Source organism: Dama dama, chromosome 17, assembly GCF_033118175.1.
Source record: "Dama dama isolate Ldn47 chromosome 17, ASM3311817v1, whole genome shotgun sequence".
In the NCBI taxonomy this organism is placed as follows: domain Eukaryota; kingdom Metazoa; phylum Chordata; class Mammalia; order Artiodactyla; family Cervidae; genus Dama; species Dama dama.
Genome location: NC_083697.1, coordinates 26039728 through 26058343, shown reverse-complemented (window position 1 = coordinate 26058343; position 18616 = coordinate 26039728). Strand labels below are relative to the sequence as shown.

General features: G+C 38.9%; 1 protein-coding gene across 2 annotated transcripts in view; it reads left to right on the top strand.

Annotated features, from left to right (window-relative positions):
- The window catches only part of GSTCD (glutathione S-transferase C-terminal domain containing), a 127049-nt gene extending 108781 nt beyond the window's left edge, over nucleotides 1-18268 (top strand). For both annotated transcript variants that reach the window (XM_061164271.1, XM_061164272.1), the window contains 4 exons: nucleotides 6010-6143; nucleotides 7828-7858; nucleotides 13471-13540; nucleotides 16831-18268. In XM_061164271.1, the coding sequence (XP_061020254.1) occupies nucleotides 6010-6143; nucleotides 7828-7858; nucleotides 13471-13540; nucleotides 16831-16967 (372 nt within the window). In that variant the 3' untranslated portion in view covers nucleotides 16968-18268. The remainder of the gene's footprint in view (nucleotides 1-6009; nucleotides 6144-7827; nucleotides 7859-13470; nucleotides 13541-16830) is intronic.
- The last annotated feature ends 348 nt before the right edge of the window (nucleotides 18269-18616 follow it).

The following is an 18616-nucleotide window of genomic DNA, read 5'->3' as shown; positions in this document are numbered from 1 at the left end:
GTATTCCTGCCACCTCTTCTTAATACCTTCTGCTTCTGTTAGGTCCATACCATTTCTGTCCTTTATTGTGCCCATCTTTGCATGAAATGTTCCCTTGGTATCTCTAATTTTCTTGAAGAGATCTCTAGTCTTTCCCATTCTATTGTTTTCTGCTATTTCTTTGCACTGATCACTGAGGAAGGCTTTCTTATCTCTCCTTGCTATTCTTTGGAACTCTGCATTCAGATGGTTATATCTTTCCTTTTCTCCTTTGCCTTTCGCCTCTCTTCTTTTCACCGCTCTTTGTAAGGCCTCCTGAGACAACCATTTTTCCTTTTTGCATTTCTTTTTCTTGGGGATGGCCTTGATCACTGCCTCCTGTACATTGTCACAAACCTCAGTCCATAGTTCTTCAGACACTGTATCAGATCTAATCCCTTGAATCTATTTGTCACTTCCACTGTATAATTATAAGGGATTTGATTTAGGTCATACCTGAATGGTCTAGAACTAACATCCAAAAAAGATGTCCTTTTCATTATAGGGGACTAGAATGCAAAAGTAGGAAGTCAAGAAATACCTGGAGTAACAGGCAAATTTGGCATTGGAATACAGAATGAAGCAGGGCAAAGGCCAATAGAGTTTTGCCAAGAGAACGGGTCATAGCAAACACCCTCTTCCAACAACACAAGAGAAGAGTCTACACATGGACATCTCCAGATGGTCAATACTAAAATCAGAGTGATTATATTCTTTGCAGCCAAAGATGGAAAAGCTCTATACAGTCAGCAAAAACAAAACCAGAAGCTGACTGTGGCTCAGACCATGAACTCCTTATTGCCAAATTCAGACTTAAATTGAAGAAATTAGGGAAAACCACTAGACCACTCCATGGACATGAGTTTGAGTAAACTCCGGGAGTTGGTGATGGACAGGGAGGCCTGGTGTACTGCAGTCCTTGGGTTCGCAAAAAGTCAGACACAACTGAATGAGTGAACTGAAATGAACTGAATGGTCTAGTGGTTTTCCCTGCTTTCTTCGGTTTAGGTCTGAATTTGGCAATATGGAGTTCATGATCTGAGCCACAACCAGCTCCTGGTCTTGTTTTTGCTGACTGTTTAAGGGTTTCTCCACATTTGGCTGGATGAAAGATGGAAAAAAAGGAATAAGTGGTATCTAATACAAGAATGGGTGAAGGGAGTTCTTAGTCTGATGGCAAAGGAAAGTCACAGGAAACAGAGTTAGGTGTTAGGCTTAGAAAGCTGTGAATCCGGGTTTTAGTAAAAGGTCAGATGCCCAGGAAAGATGTCTTCAGGAAAGAAAAATGGAGCTGGCCAATTTTTTGAGAATTTTCACACAGTGGAAAATTGTACCATAGAACATTTTACAGAACTTTTGTGCAGGGAAAGTCTTGAATGTTTGGAAAAAAATTTTTACAACACATTTAGCAGTGAACTATACATATAGTTAATATACAAAGAAATAATAATAAAAAACACTGCATGAACACTTAACTAAAATTTGGAGGTTTTATATATATATATATAAAATATGTAACTAATATATTATTAATGTGATATATTAATCACACATATCATATACATTTTATAATATTAATATATAATATGTTAGAACATATCTATGTTATATATTATATGTACATGTTATATATATTATATGTATAATGTGTGTATATATATATGTTATATATATACATTACATCTTCTTTTTTGTTTTTCAGAATTGCCCTCAGGTGTCAGAACCTCTGCTGAACTGTGAGGGCAGACAGCTGTTGTTTTTTTTTAATGTGTTTATTTTTTGGCTATGCTGGGTCTTAGTTTCAGCACTTGAAATCTTTGATCTTCGTTGCAGCATCTGGGATCTTTCAGTGGCAGCATGTGAACTTACTTGTAGCATGTGGGATCTAGTTCCCTGACCAGGGATTGAATCTTGCCCTCTACATTGGGAACTTGGGGTCTTAGCCACTGGACCACCAGGGAATGCCCTATCTCACATCTTTGCTGTCCATTCATCTGTTTATGGACACTTAAGTTGCTTCCATGCCTTGGCTATTATAAATAGTGCTGCAGTGAAAATTGAGCTGCATGTATCTTTTCAAATTATGGTTTTCTGTGGATATATGCCTAGGAGCAGAAGTGCTGGATCATATGGTAACTCTATTTTAAGTTTTATAAGGAACCTCCATACTGTTCTCCATAGTGTCTGCACCAATTTATTTTCCTACTAACTGGGTAGGAGGGTTCCTTTTTATCCACACCCTCTCCAGAATTTATTATTTGTAGACTTTTTGACGATGGCTATTCTGACTGGAGTAAGATGATACCTCACGATAGTTTTGATTTGAAAGAAGCAATATACATTTATTGTATAGAAAAACAGAGATGGATTTCAGGAAAGAAACCCATGAGTTGAAAAGCATTATCTGTTCGCCAGATTTTCTCTTGGAATGAAGTGTGTACAGAACAAGGAACTGTTTTTGTCATTCCCTCCTTTTTAGCATTATTTCAATTTTAAAGCCAATTACCTATAATATAATTGCGTGAAAGTTTTTGAAGAGGGAGAACAAGAGATCAATTGAGACCAAGCTTGCTTCTGTCTAAGATTATCTGGTTAAGAATCCTTCTTTGAGAAGCAGTGGCTCAGAGCATGATTGGGTGGAGGCAAATTTAGAGATGATTCAGTTTAGCTTTCTCATTTTGTAGATATGAAAGTTGAGGCTGCACTTGGGGAAGAGGAACGTAGCAAGTTAATGTGAGAGCTGGGATTGGAGTGACTCCCTGTTTGTTCCTCACATCTAAAGAAAGAAGTAGACAAGGAACATAGAGAATTGGAATAATGGTGTTAGAGAGATTGAGATTAAATCTTGTCTTCGTCATTTATGACCTTGGACTAGCCACTTGGTCTTTTTTATAAAATGGGGAATACAATATCTGTATCTGTGATTTGGAGTAGGAAAGGACTATTAAATGTTAAATTAATCTTAAAAAAAACCCAAAGCAAAGAAAAACAACCCCAAGGATAGGATGCCTAGTAAAATCATAAATCCAGCACAAGCTTAGTTTTGGGGGTATGAATAAGGCATAGGCTTACTGTCTTTACCAACATGTATTCTTTTAGAATATATGTGTCTTTATCAACATACATTTTCTTAGAGAAGAATCAATCAGTTTTGTCTAGAATCTTGCCTTGTTTTTTAGAAGCTGCCAGTTGAAAGACATTCTAAGAGTGAGTGATGATTAATTTCTTTTGTTTACTACCACATGTAGCAAAGATACATGGTTTGAAATTTCTTGGCTGTTCAGTTATATTTCACTGGCTTACATCATAGGATGTGTTATACTTAGAATTTTTAGGACAAGTATTAAATAGATTAATTGAAGTAAGGAAAAGTAAGGGAAAAACCCTTAATTTATAGTCCCTGAATTCTTCAGCATTTACTTGGATCAATAATACTTACATATACTTTGGAATGTGCATTACCTTGGCCAATAGATACTTCTACAATTCAGTTTTTATCTTTTGTTAGAATTCAGTGTATTTACAGAGAACCACAATACCGAATTTGGGGGTGCAGTGAAACACTTGTTTGCTATGTTCTCCACTAATTGTTGATTAAGTATGGTGTTTTCCCCCAGCACATTAACCTTTATTAGATACTCATAGTTGATGTTTTATGCTCTTTCTACAGTTGCCAGATCTATCCAGTGTATATATTTATAAATCTATTTATCCTTTATTTATTATATTATAAACTCTCTAGTCAGATGTTTAAAATGTAATTAGAAATTAGGTTTCATAAATGATGTAGTGGAAAGCCTGTGAGCTTCGGAGTCAGACCTGGATTCAGAGTTCATCTGGAATGGTTGCTGTCTAGGCGACCTTGTCATGATATTGCAAGAGACATAGTAAGAGCTATTTAAAGTATCAATTTAAGAAAAGAATTAAGTTATTAAAACAAGAAAAAATATCTATGTAGAGATTTTTACATCTTGCAGACACTGAATATATGCTAGTTCCCTATGGTGTTGTAATTCCAGAAGATAATAGGACCAATGAGATAAAGAAAATGAGAAGGAGTGTACAGTATTCCCCCCACCCCCATCTTTGTAATTTTGCTTTCCTTGGTTTCAGTTACCTGTGGTCAGTTATGGTCTGAAATATTAAGTGGAAAATTCAAAAAAAAAAAACAAACCAATTCCTAAATTTGAAATTATACACTGTCCTCCAACCAGCCCAGGACATGAATCATTCCTTTGTCCAGGGTATCCACGCTATATACATTCTCCTCCCCCTGCCAATATAGGAATAAGCATAGTACAGTTGACCCTTGAACCACATGGGTCAGGCTGGGGGTCAGGATTCTGCCCCTCAGAAGCTGCTTTGTTGAGAACATATACTTAATTTCCCCAAGCTTCAGTTTCTCCACTTCTCAGACAGAGATAATAAAATCTTTCAGGGCTGTTGTGAGCATAGAAGGATGTGCGTGCCATCACCCAGCATAGTTGCCAACACATAAAGGGCTCGGGGAGAGTGTTGGTTCTCTTCTCTCTCCCTCCAGGGGAAAGTGCATCTATAATTTTTACTATGAGGTTTTCTCCAGCCACTCAATGAGAAAAAGAACTAGCCTGAATTTCACCCTGCAAAACTGATTTATAAAAAAAGTGGGCAGATGAAAAAATCCAGGTTCTTTCCTATCCATTAGTTGTTGCTCCCTTCACTGGACAGCAGCCTACCTGGGTGATACTAGCAGAGTGAAGCTGGAAGTGGTTGACAGCAACCACGGAGGTAGTTGACCTCTATGGAGTTGATGGAAGCCTGCAAGGAGGGGGGAATTCAGGAGCAGGGCTGAGAGCAGAGAGCCTGCTTTCCTCTTCTCAATACAGCTTTGTCTTTGGTCTGCCAGTTCAAAAGGGGAATCTGACTTACACTACTTAATATCCAGAAATTTCCAGAAAACCGCCTTGTCTTCACCCTAAAAGCCCTTCAGCCCCTCCCTACCCTGAAGTTGAAAGATTTGTTTCTGGAAAGGACAATTATAATCCAGTACAACTTGCCTTTGTTCAGAATGAGATCTGAGCATTTTTCTGACAAAATGCTTCATCTTTCAGGATCCCTACATCTGATTTCCTTTTGGAGTCCTAATTTTCCTTATTTAGCCTAATTATTTTCAAAATGGTCTACTTTAGATAATGGTACGTATAGATATATTTAAGGCATTTATTCTAAAAACATTTTAAAGTCATCTTATTTTTCTTTTCATGAATTATTGATGCACTAGTCATGACTTCAGTCCACGATGTTTTTCCTTTCTAAATAAACCCTTTAAGAATATTTCCCACGACTCATCATGCAGTGTTAAGAATTGTAATTCTATGAATATAAGAAGGAGCTACATAAATATGATTTGATCAGTTTTATACAACACTGATGAGAATATATTCAGATGGCATTTGAAAAAGTGTTTTCAAATATACTTCTGTTTAGTGTTGCAACAGCATTGTGATGTGTCAGTATTATTAACCATAGTTTATGGTGGAGGAAACTGAAGCCCAAAGATGTTAAATTTCAAGCAGCCCAGGATCACCCAGCCAATTAGAGTTCTGAACCAGAAATTCTGATTTCCAAGTAGAGTTCTTGCCAGGATGCCACAACTGAACTAAAGTTTCAATCAGTAAGAGCATTAGTATAGACTTGCATACGTATTGAATCTTCCATATTTACTATGACATCAGCTTTTCCATTGAATGAATCTTGTGCTCTGTTATAAATGTTCCATTTGTAATCTTTCAGCCTCTTGCTTAATTTTCTTAATTAATATGAATACCTAATTAGTCCTTTGGCATGTCCAAATGAGAACTATTTAAACTACTATGAAATAACTTTCTGGTAACTGGAAACCTCTTAAGGAACAATCCTTAAAGTTTTGTTTGTTTTTTTTTTTCTAATGGCACAAAGTAGCACTGTTAGTTAAAAAAGATCTTAGTGCTGAGGTCTGGCCTTGTTTTCCAGGTGGCGTTGCATGCGTGTGGAGTGGCAACAGACATGGTGATCGAACACTGCCTCAAAACACGGGCTTCCTTTGTCACATGCCCTTGCTGTTACGGTTTCATTCAGAACACCTCCAAGTTTAATTTTCCAAAAAGGTGAAATCTTGTGTTCTGCCACAAGGTATCAATATCGGTGTTAAATCAATACCCAAAACCCTTTTGATATAAAGTTGCAATGAGATTCTAGGCTCCAGCTCCTTTCCTCTTTCCACAGTGGCAAGCATTGTTTCTAAGCTGCATAAGGAGAGGATCTCCTCCATGTCTTCCCCTCCATATCTACTCCTGGGTCCAGCTCTTGCTGAAATTTAGAACAGATCTGTCGAGGGTTAAAAAGTGGACTGGAAGTGACTGGCAGGCAGCACTCCTCTGGGTACTTCTCAGAGGAAACCATGACCTATGAGAGGCAATAGAGAGCAGCGGTCAAGTCCTCAGGACCTGAAAGTTTTCTGCCTGGGTGCTGATATTGGCTTCTCATTCTTTTGTAAATTGTTTCACCTCAGGCAATCTACTTAATAATAATAATATCTACCTCAGGGCTTTTATGAGAATTGAATGATATACATGTAATCACTTAGAAGTGGCACAGAGTAAGTACTCAATAAACATGAGCTATTGTTAACTACAGCAATAGTTTAAATTCTTCCCGAGGGTGCTGCAAGCTCAATGGCCATAGTTACTGTCCTCCTAGGCTTCCCCTGTAGCTCAGTCGGTAAAGTATGTGCCTGCAGTGCAGGAGACCCGGGTTCGATCCCTGGGTTGGGAAGATCCCCTGGAGAAGGAAATTGGCAACCCACTCCAGTATCGTTACCTGGAAAATCTCATGGACAGAGGAGCCTGGTGGGCTGCAGTCCTTGGGGTCACAAAGAGTTGGGCACGACTGAGCGACTGACACTTACACTTACTTACCTCACACAGAAAAGGGAGACATTTTCATTGTCATTGTCATCACTTTAACTCAACCTGCATGCGTGCTCAGTTACGTCCAACTGTAGCCCGTGAGGCTCCACTGTCCTTGGAATTTTCCAGGCAAGATTACTGGAGCGGGTTGCCGTTTCTTCCTCGAGGGAATTTTCCCCACCCCGGCATCAAACCCATGTCCTGCATTGTAGGCGGGTTCTTAACCACTGAGCCACCTGGAAAGCCCTTAACGCACGCTAGTGGAGGGCCATTCTTGGTGTTCATGACATTTCACTTGATTTATGGTTATTGAGAATCCAGCTGATCATATTACACCTGTTAAATATAGGATAGATTAAATATGTTAATTTGAGTTGTTCAGTCCACAGTCTCACTTAACTGATTTTAAAGTCTCAATTTAGTGTCTGTCAACTTTTCCACTTCTCCGTGGACTTACTGACACTTGCCCCCTTTGTCATTAGGGGAGCACTCCCAGGCCCCACTGTCCCCTTGCCTTGATCACCCTAGGGCCAGGTACCAGACAGCTCGGGACAGCCCCTCTGCTTCAGAATAACAATAAAACCTACGTTTTTAACATGCCTGAATCTGTGTGCACCCATGCAAGGAAGAGAAAAAAGTGGTTGTGCTTCTCTAATACTATAAACAGTCTTTGAAAAGGAATTCTTTAAAATGAATCACATACAGATAATGTGCTTTTGTCATTTTATGAAGATACTTCAAACTGGCATTGTTTTTAGTTCAGGCTAGCATTATATCCTTCAGATAAAATACATATTTTTTGTTTATAGTTTAATTTCTCCAAGACTGTTTCCACTCTTTAATCTTCGGTATTTAAGTAATTCATTTTTCTTTTCTATTTCAGTGAACAATTCAAGAAAACATTATCATACAAGGTAACTTTTTTTAAAAATTTATTTTAATTGGAGGCTAATTACTTTACAATATTGTGGTGGGTTTTGCCATACATTGACATGAATCAGCCATGGGTGTACATGTGTTCCCCACCCTAACCCACCCTCCCACCTCCCTCCCCATTCCATCCCTCAGGGTCATCCCAGTGTACCAGCCCTGAGCACCCTGTCTCATGCATCGAACCTGGACTGGTGATCTGTTTCACATATGATAATATACATGTTTCAATGCTATTCTTTCAAATCATCCCACCCTTGCCTTCTCCCACAGAGTCCAAAAGTCTATACTTTACATCCGTGTCTCTTTTGCTGTCTCACATATAGAGTCATCATTACCATCTTTCTAAATTCCATATATATGCATTAATATACTGTATTGGTGTTTTTCTTTCTGACTTACTTCACTCCATATAATAGGCTCCAGTTTCATCCACCTCATTAGAACTGATTCAAATGCATTCTTTTTAATGGCTGAATAATATTCCATTGTGTATATATACCACAGCTTTCTTATCCATTCATCTGTCAATGGACATCTAGGTTGCTTCCATGTCCTGGCTATTGTAAACAGTGCTGTGATGAACATTGGGGTGCACGTGTCTCTTTCAATTCTGGTTTCCATGGTGTGTATGCCCAGCAGTAGAATTGCAGGGTCATACACTATCATACAAGGTAACGTTTAAAAGATCTAGATGTTTTGCTCATATACTTCTTATTCCTTCTTTATATTTTCCCTCTCAAATTTCTAATGGAGTATATAATCTAGTACACTTGAATCACTCATGAGCATCTAACGCAGATTTTTTTTCCTTTCTGGCCAGTCAATATTACTCTTCAAGTAGCTGACAAGATTTGCAGAAAGCCTGAGAGTTGACCCTACTCACAAGCTAACAAGTTGGCCTGGCACAGCTTTCGTGGATGCTAGCGGAAGCTAGGAAAGCCCTGAGTCAGAGGCAAAGGGCAGTACTGCTCACAGCGTAGGACTAGCTGGGCTGTCACTGGTCACATCAGTTTCGCAGTGACTCCCTGAACCCCAGTTCCCACAGGGCGGCAGAGAAAGTGCCGGCTGACCCCTACATGTACCGTGAATCGCATGACAGGGACAGAGACCTGAGCGAGGAAGCCCGGATGTTTAAGATGCAATCTTTCAGGAAGCATGCCTCCCTTTTTCTGCAGAGGGAGAGAAGGGGAGTTCCAAGTCTATATAGTTTCCAAGACTGTTCACTTTGAAAGGATTATCTGGAACAGAGGCGAATTTTTTCTGTAAAAGGTAGTAAATACTTCAGGCTTTGCTGGGCACTTGCAGATCTCTCACGTACTCTACATTGTCCTTGTGATTGTTGTTACGGGTGTACTGCTCTTTGAAAGTGTGAAAACCCGTCTTAATTTGCAGGCCATACGAAAACAGTTCATAGACTGAACTTGGCCAATGGGCCAGACATAGTTTGCCAGTCCCCGGTCTGGAACAAAGACAGTGCCTCTTCTCATAAGTTGTAAAGAAACACAAGAGACCCACAGAGAACTGTCTTCCAACAGTAGTCAGAACATTGCATAGTTTTGAGTCACCAGTCTGAGCAAAACAGTTTGCAGCTTTCTGACCATCACTATGAACTAATTAATTGATCAATGATGTGACATAATACAATCTAAGAAATGATGATATTTGAGAGAAATATACAAATAATCCCATTAAAAGCTAATAAATTAGTCTGTATTCTTCGTTTGGTTAATTCCACTTCTTGCACAGACTCACTAAAAATATGCAATCTCAGTCTCATTTTATATACCAGCTCCTGCTTTCTAGGAATTTTACCTTTTTCCCCTTCCAACAGAGAAACTGTGAGATAGAGTAACCTAAAAATGCTCATTTCTTCTACCTTGGCCTCTATATCTCCCTCACCTCTACTTTACAACTCTTTAACACCCATCTCTAGCTCTGTCTTCTGCCCCATATCCTACCCTTACCTCTCCCCTATTCCCAACTCTCCCACCCCCACCCATCCAAGTACAGAACTTGAGTGTACATGCATTCATCAGAATGCATGAACCAGAATTATTTCATCTTTGCTTACTGGATTTAAAATCTTCATATTCTAGGGAACTATAGGTTTTTGGGAAAACATTAGGACCTCAGGAACTTTATTTTCATAATATTTAAAACACCTCATCTTTTTCGCCAAAGGCCATAAAATAAAAAATGAACTGAAGAATAAACAAAGAACAAAGACTAGACCTTTGCTTGAATCCCTCCTCTAGGATGCTAGGTAAAAAACCTAGGGCAGTGAAAAGTCGGGTGCCACAGCCTCACTGTCTGGGAAAAGAAATCTAAAATTTCTAGAGTCAGAAGACACAGGGCACCCAGGCACTTCCAGAGAACATAAAACTCCCTGGTACCCCAGTTGTGTTTATTTCCTCTTCCTCCCACACCCCAAATCTGCTTGGCCGCCCCACCCACCCTTTGAGTATCTTTTAAGAGTGAATGCACTATGAAGTCTTAAACCTCCTGCATGCTGTTGCAAGATGATATCTCAGTACTTCTTAACCACGGTGGGTGGCCTGGCAGGCAGAACCGAATGGATGGAGTGCTCTATTATCTTGAGAGTCACTTTGGAAGTATTTTTTCTCCACAGTTCAATTTAGCCAACAAACCCTCACTGAGTACCTCCTATGGACCTTCCCCTTTCAGAATTTAACTTCTACTGGGAAGAACACATACACAGATAATTCCAATAAAATATAGTGAGACTTATCAGGACAAGGGAAATGAACCTCATGTGAGGTTCTGATTGTCGCAACATTGTCTTTACGTAAAGTGAATCTTAATTTATAAACATGTGGACAAAGGGCAGGCTTTGCCTTACCTTTTCTTCCAATTATACAGTTATAAACTCTTCTTCTTCCCCTTTGTTTATGCCAGTTCACAGGACCTTAATAAAAGTTATTCATTTGAATCATTTTATTAGTATCCTACCCATTACCACTAAATTTTATAATGAGCATTAAAGTGGTTTTTTTCAATGTGTTAAAGTTGAGACAAAAGTAACCCTTCAAAAAGAGACAGCTTCTCACAAAAACTTATTTAATAAGGTAATCAGAATAACCCTTTAGAAAAAATTAAGTCTTCAAATTAAATGTCTAAAAACCCAAGGAGACAAATGATAGATCTGAGTTTAGTGAGTTTGCTAAGCTGTCAGGTAAGCTCATTTCAGTTCAGTTCAGTCACTCAGTCGTGTCCGACTCTCTGCGACCCCATGAACCACAGTACACCAGGCCTCCCTGTCCATCCCCAACTCCTGAAGTTTACCCAAACCCATGTCCATTGTGTCGGTGATGCTATCCAACCATCTCATCCTCTGTCGTCCCCTTCTCCTCAATCCTTCCCAACATCAGGGTCTTTTCAAATGAGTCAGCTCTCCGCATCAGATGGCCAAAGTATTGGAGTTTCAGCTTCAACATCAATCCTTCCAGTGAACACCCAGAACTGATCTCCTTTAGGAAGGACTGGTTGGATCTCCTTGCAGTCCAAGGACTCTCATGATGTACTCTGCATATAAGTTAAACAAGCAGGGTGACAATATACGGCCTTGATGTACTCCTTTTTCTATTTGGAACCAGTCTGTTGTTCCATGTCCAATTCTAACTGTTGCTTCCTGAGCTGCATATGGGTTTCTCAAGAGGCAGGTCAGATGGTCTGGTATTCCCATCTCTTTCAGAGTTTTCCAAAGTTTTTTGTGATCCACACAGTCAAAGGCTTTGGCATAGGCAATAAAGCAGAAATAGATGTTTTTCTGGAACTCTCTTGCTTTTTCAGTGATCCAGCGGATGTTGGCAATTTGATCTCTGGTTCCTCTGCCTTTTCTAAAACCAGCTTGAACATCTGGAAGTTCATGGTTCACATATTGCTGAAGACTGATTTGGAGAATTTTGAGCATTACTTTACTAGTTTGTGAGATGAGTGCAATTGTGCAGTGGTTTGGGCATTCCTTGGCATTACTTTTCTTTGGGATTAGAATGAAAACTGATCTTTTCCAGTCCTGTGGCCACTGCTGAGTTTTCCAATTTTGCTGACATATTGAGTGCAGCACTTTCACAGCATCGTCTTTGAGAATTTGAAATAGCTCAATTGGAATTCCATCACCTCCAATACCTCCGATGCTTCCAGAGGCCCACTTGACTCCACATTCCAGGATGTCTGGCTCTAGATGAGAGCCATCGTGGTTATCTGGGTCATGAAGATCTTTTTTGTACAGTCCTTCTGTGTATTCTTGCCACCTCTTCTTAATATCTTATGCTGCTGTTAGGTCCATACCATTTCTGTCCTTTATTGAGCTCATCTTTGCATGAAATGTTCCCTTGGTATCTCTAATTTTCTTGAAGAGATCTCTAGTCTTTCCCATTCTGTTGTTTTCCTCTATTTCTTTATTGATTGCTGAGGAAGGCTTTCTTTTCTCTCCTTACTCTTCTTTGGAACTCTGCATTCAAATGGGTATTTCTTTCCTTTTCTCCTTTGCTTTTCACTTCTCTTCTTTTCACAGCTATTTGTAAGGCCTCCTCAGACAGCCACTTTGCTTTTTTGCATTTCTTTTTCTTAGGGATGGTCTTGATTCCTGTCTCCTGTACAATGTCACGAACCTCCGTCCATAAGATCATTTACACATTTGGAAACCACAGCTGCTCTGAATGAACAGTTGTCATGGGAGCGCTGCAGTTATCTTAGCTCCAACTAATCACTCACCTTTGTGTAGTTGCAGATTTAAGAGTGCAGGGCAGACCCTTCCCCTCTCTCTCCCTTTAAAGCCTTCTTCTTCTTCATTAAGGTAATCTTTCCTAAAATTGTGAAGCAGAAGCAATAATGTCCCTTCCGTTCTTTCCAGTCCCCTTTACAGTCTGATGTAAAGTGCATCTGCGTGCCTGAGTGGGTCACCGTGCCTTCCTCCAGGGGATCTACCCTCCTCCAGGGATCAAACCAACATCTCGTGTCTTACCACTAGTACCACCGGGGAAGCGCTAAGCACATCTGTGTGCATCTAAATAGATGCACTTCCTGCAGCCTTCTGGAGTGAGTGAGAGGAGGGAGGGAGCCGGCCTCCTTTCCTCTGAGGGAACCAGCTGAAGGGAAGGGGACAGGGACGGCACTGTCTGGGGACAGGGAGAACTATGGAGGCCACAGCCATGATCTTGAGTACTTCCTTTCCTTCCTGTAGTGGAGGAAAAGCCACTTAGAATATCTGCCTGGAGCCATGTTCCTGAGACTCAAATTTTATTAAAAGGGAAATATAACTGACTTTTAGGTCTTTGAGTTTAACACATTATAACCACAAATTGTAACCATATTTTGGCTAAAAACAGCCAGTTAAAGAGCCCGGAGGACCTTCCATGCATCTGTTCTTAAGAACTACATCTGAAGAGCACTCTACTTGAAGGGAGAGAAGTTATTGAGTACCGTTTTCTGAAAATGTGCTGCTTTTGAAAGTGCTGTCTCTGCAGCACTTTATTTAATTAAATGATGTAGAGTTTCAGAAAAATAAGTGAATTTTTTTTTTAACTTTAAAGAAGATTTTTAAAAAGCCACATTCTATTGCTTTTTCTTTCAGGAACACATGATTCTGTGCAGATTTGCAGACCAGACAGCTGTCCAGCTTCCACCCCAACGAAGGCTCACAGGTATGTGTTTTCACAGAGCAGCTGTTGCGTAGATTATGTCCACGATGCCTAGGAATGAATGGACCAACTCCATACGGGAAAGTGGGAAACCACTATATGGTCCATTTATCAGTGAGATACTAAAGTTGTTTTTCCCAGAATAAAATCCATCTTGAAAAGAGCTCTAACTATAACAATATTTTACCCCATTTTTTGTTAACATTAATACTTCCAAATGTATTTTCAGTGTTCATACATTGAGTAGATTTATGTTAAATATTTTTCTTACTGTTACAAACAAACTGAAGAATCTCTCAAAAGCCATAGAAGAAAATACTAAAGATGGAAAAATCAACTATGCATACCAAAATTGATGTATTACAAAATGTATAAACAAGTATGATAATGTTTTCTTTCGCAGAAAAAATATACTCATATAATATTAATCATAGACCAATTTATTTGACATTTGTAATATTAAACATTACCTAACTTGGAAGAAAAATAGTATTTCAAGTTTAAGTAATGAATTTATCCAAGACTTTGCTTTAGAAAGAGAAATCACATTTAGAAAGATAAGAGCCGCTAACAGGAGAAGGCAATGGAACCCCACTCCAGTACTCTTGCCTGGAAAATCCCATGGACAGAGGAACCTGGTAGGCTGCAGTCCATGGGGTCGCTAAGAGTTGGACACGACTGAGCGACTTCACTTTCACTTTCATGCACTGGAGAAGGAAATGGCAACCCACTCCAGTGTTCCTGCCTGGAGAATCCCAGGGACGGGGGAGCCTGGTGGGCTGCCGTCTATGGGGTCGCACAGAGTCGGACACGACTGAAGCGACTTAGCAGCAGCAGCTAACAGCTATTGCACATTTTAGTTCTGAGCTAAATGTCCTCCACCCACTATCTCAGTAAATTCTTATAAAAATACATGTGGAATATGTGCTGTTATTCATATTTTGCAGGTAGGGAACTGGGGCAAAATTTTGCCCAGGACCGGTGGATGGTGAAGCCACATTGTAAACCCATATTATTTGATTCTAGATGTAAAGCTCCATTTTTGCAGTGACCATCAGTGACAGAGTGTCATTACTGGAAGGTTAGGTTCCAAAATTCGGGCTTAACATGATCTAATGGAGTCAAAATAATCTTAAAAATGATTCAAAAGGCCACCCATTGAAGACTGTCATGATGGAGCAGAAAACAGATTGCTGATTCTTTGGCCCAGCAATGGGTGTAGTAATTAGCTTGCATTCAGAGACCACATTGTACGCGAAAAAGTTATCTGTAAACTCTAAAGTCCAAGTCAGCATAGCAGCAGCAGCATGGTTGGAGAGGCATTTGAGACCTGAGACTGAAGGGACAAGCGGTTTCCTTCTTTGTCTCACAACCTGGGGCGTGAACATATGGAAGAAGCTTGCAATCTCCCTCTTTGATTCTTTTTCCCTCTTCCTCCTTTTTTCCATCCCCACATTTTGAGTAGCTGAATGCATATTTAAATGCACAGTCAAATATATATATACGTGTGTGTGTATAGAGAGAGAGATATAATTTACACATATATGTCAAGTTACATTTGCTACAACTCCACTAGACTCAATGAAAGCATAATTGGTGTGGTGGGTGGGGGTGTACCTGTTGATGTTTTAGGCATCAAATGAGAAGGGAGTGGCTGGAAGGGAGATTGCTAGAGTTGAGGAGGAGCCTTTGGCAAGATTGCTGGCATGAAGGGAGGGAAAGTCAGGTTCAAAGTCACTGACTCCATCAATTCTACATCTCTTCTTGGCACAAGCCATACTTTTGTTCTGTAAACATTTGAGGAAGCTGTCCAGACCCTAAACGGTAGACTACCAACAACTGAATTTCAGTTGTGAAGACACTTCTTCAACATGTAAAAACAAGAGACCCTTCCATGTAATGCAAAAGGAAAAATTAACCAGACTGGGATCAAAGCCAAGGGTAAATGAGCTGCAGTGTAAACCTAGGGTGGGTACTGAAGGAATGCAGAGCATCCCATACTGACAGAGAATGTTTCATTTTAAATTGAAGAGTAGGTGGGGTGGAGGAGGGGACATTTACAGATGTCTTAAAGGGGGAACAATATTTTAAGGAAAAAAAAGAATGACAGTCATGCAGCTGTTGATGAAGAAGGGGCCGTTTAGCCTAAATGGAATTCTAGACATCTCTTTTTATAATGTTTCCATCACAGTCCATCCTTTTTGGCATGGGGCCTTTTAAGGGAAATGTACAAAGTATTTTGAATCTTTCCTTGTCAGTTTCTTAGCTACTGATTTCACCTTCCTCTGTTTTTCTGAGCGGATTCATGTCTTCCACAGAAGAACTTTTCTATTTCAGTTATGCCTTCACTTCTAAGGCTGTTTTAACTTAGCAATTTCTGCTATCATTCAAACAAATCATTTTAAAATGAGGTGTAGGCCTTATTATAATCGTTGAGGAAGAAAATGGAATGAATGAAGTTCTGCATAGTCAATAACCTTTTTTTTCCAAGAGGATGAAAAAGTTTATATATTGAACTTAAAGAAATTGAAATTGTAAAAGTAAACCTTAGCTTTGAATGTATTCAACCTCAAATCAGTTTTTTTTTTTTTTCTCCCTAGCTACTTTGAAATAGAAGTTTGCATTTGCCAAAGGACACAAAATAACTGCTTTACTTGCCAGTCAGGTTTCCTCTTTTGTTTTCCAAGATTAGAAAGAAAATTGAATACCACTGTTTCATAGGGGTGCAGGCACTCTATTAAATTAAGATTATATTACACTCAGTGTTACATATCCACCTGAAATAATCAGTACATAATTGAGAATTTTCTCAAATATATTCTATTTCTCATTTCTTCATTGTATCCTAAAAACTCCAAGTGCAAAATATAATATGTCTTTGAAGTATCCCTTTGTCTGGATGTTATTTTGGACATTCTTAAAGACAGATTTTTTTTTTTTTTTTAACAACATGGCAGATAATGTCTTTTCATAGAGAGTGAAGAGAAAAGGTCTTAACATGGATTTTTACCAAAGTAGGAAATTTGTAGTTTTTTTATTTGAGATTTATTTATAAATACATCTTAAAAGGTTAATGTTTAAATTACTAGCAGCAACAAATCTGTGAAATTGTCTTACATTTGTTATTGTCTTCTCGCCATACTGATCAAGAATTAAATTGAAAGAGACCAAACAGGACTTGGGGGCAAACATTCTACATAATAGATTTTGTCATTGTGTAGAACCCCTTAAACAAACTGACTCTGCACTGTTAGCTGAAGGGCATCTCTTGATACCATTTTTACGTATTTCAGGAAAACAGTGCATGTGCCTGGTGGATCTGGATCGAGCAAGAGCTGCAGAAGAACGTGGCTACTCCGTTCAAGTGATATCCATGGAGCCAGAGAGCTGCTCTCCCAAAAATAACATGATCGTGGGAGTCCCCATTTAGAACAAGATATTCACATTTGATGTTTTGCCATCCCTCTCCATGATAAAAGCCCGGTGGCATTCGGGAGAGCCTTGGCATAACTAGGAAACAGCAGTAGCCATCTTGAACCTATTGTGCTCAGGAAAGAACGCAGCGGGAAAGTCTTAGAGGAGGGCTGCCTGCAAAGCATCACAAATGCTCCTGTAATGTGTGATTAAAGGACCGCTGGTGTTCATAGTGAGAATCCTCTGAAGTCTCAGCTGCGGGCAGAATGATACTCAGGAGAGGAGGTTCCATCACTGGAATAACAATTTCCTTCTTGTCTCACAGCCTTTCTGATCTTGCCAGTGTGGTGTTCAGTGCAAAATAGTTAACTCACACTCTTATAACCATTTAGAGATTCAAATGGAGACCAAAACTTGACTCAGTGGGGTTTTTTTGTTCTTTATATTTTTAGCAATTGTACTTTTTAAATAATTTTTTTTTTCAAAAACCCAGTCAGATAGTTACAGTATGCTTGTATTTTTAAGCTGGGGTGAGTTGGACTTCTATATCATTTCAGGTACTCCTTTTAAATATACTTCTCATAAATTACCAAATGAGATCATTGCTGGTTTAACCAAAACATTTTATATGAAGATATTATAAAATAATTTTGGTAAATTTCCCATTACAAGAACATGTAATTGGGACATAAATTCTAACTAATTAGTCAGTACATTGATTTATTAATTCAAGTCAATAAATATTGCAGATCCATTAATTTCAAGATCCTGGCCTAGATTCTTCTAAGGATGTAAAGACGAGTTGCAAGAGACACAGTGCCTTGCCTGTGGAAGTAAATCATGGTACAGAAGAAAGGTTCATGAATTAATTAAGTTCTTTATATCGTAAAATAATATGTGGTCCCAGGGTTTGTTTTTCAGATACCAATCATTTTTTATTAATTTTTGGGGGGGCAAAACTTGCTGAATGTAACTTGGAGGTAGAAGGAATAGAGTACAGAGGCTTATTTGAGTAATTCTCCCCACTCACATTGTTCTTATTCCACCAGCCAAAGTTTTTAAAACCAGCTGCCAAGTCCTTTCTCACATGCTGCTGATTATTTTTTTACATGTTCCGAGTTATTCCACTTGAGATAAAATTTATTTCATCGATTTTGATATTTTCAACCCCTGTATGACACATATCATGATGAGAAAGGGCTTTCATAAATAACTCTTTCATTACTGTGAACTAAAGCACAGGAATCATTTATTACAGGGACAGGGGTTTGAACTCTTGCTTTCTAGGCTAAAATTAAATAAAAGAAGCAAACATCAGCCCTGAGTGTCTTAGTCATTTGCACTTATAAACATATCATGCTCTTTTATCCTGAAATGTCTTTTTTTTTAATTGAGGTATAATTACAGACAGTAAAATAACAGATTTTAAGTATTCAGTTTCAGAATATTTAAGTATTCTTACTTAAGTATAGTTAATACAGTTTGTGCAACCACCACCAGAAATAAGATATATTGGATTTCTATCAGTCCAGAAAATTCTCCCATCTGCTTTCTGTCCAATTTCCCCACCCAAAAGGCAACCACTCTCTGACTTCTGTCATCCTACATTTGTTTTGCCTATGTTTGTCCTTCATGTAAATGAAATCATTTAGTATACTGTCTTTT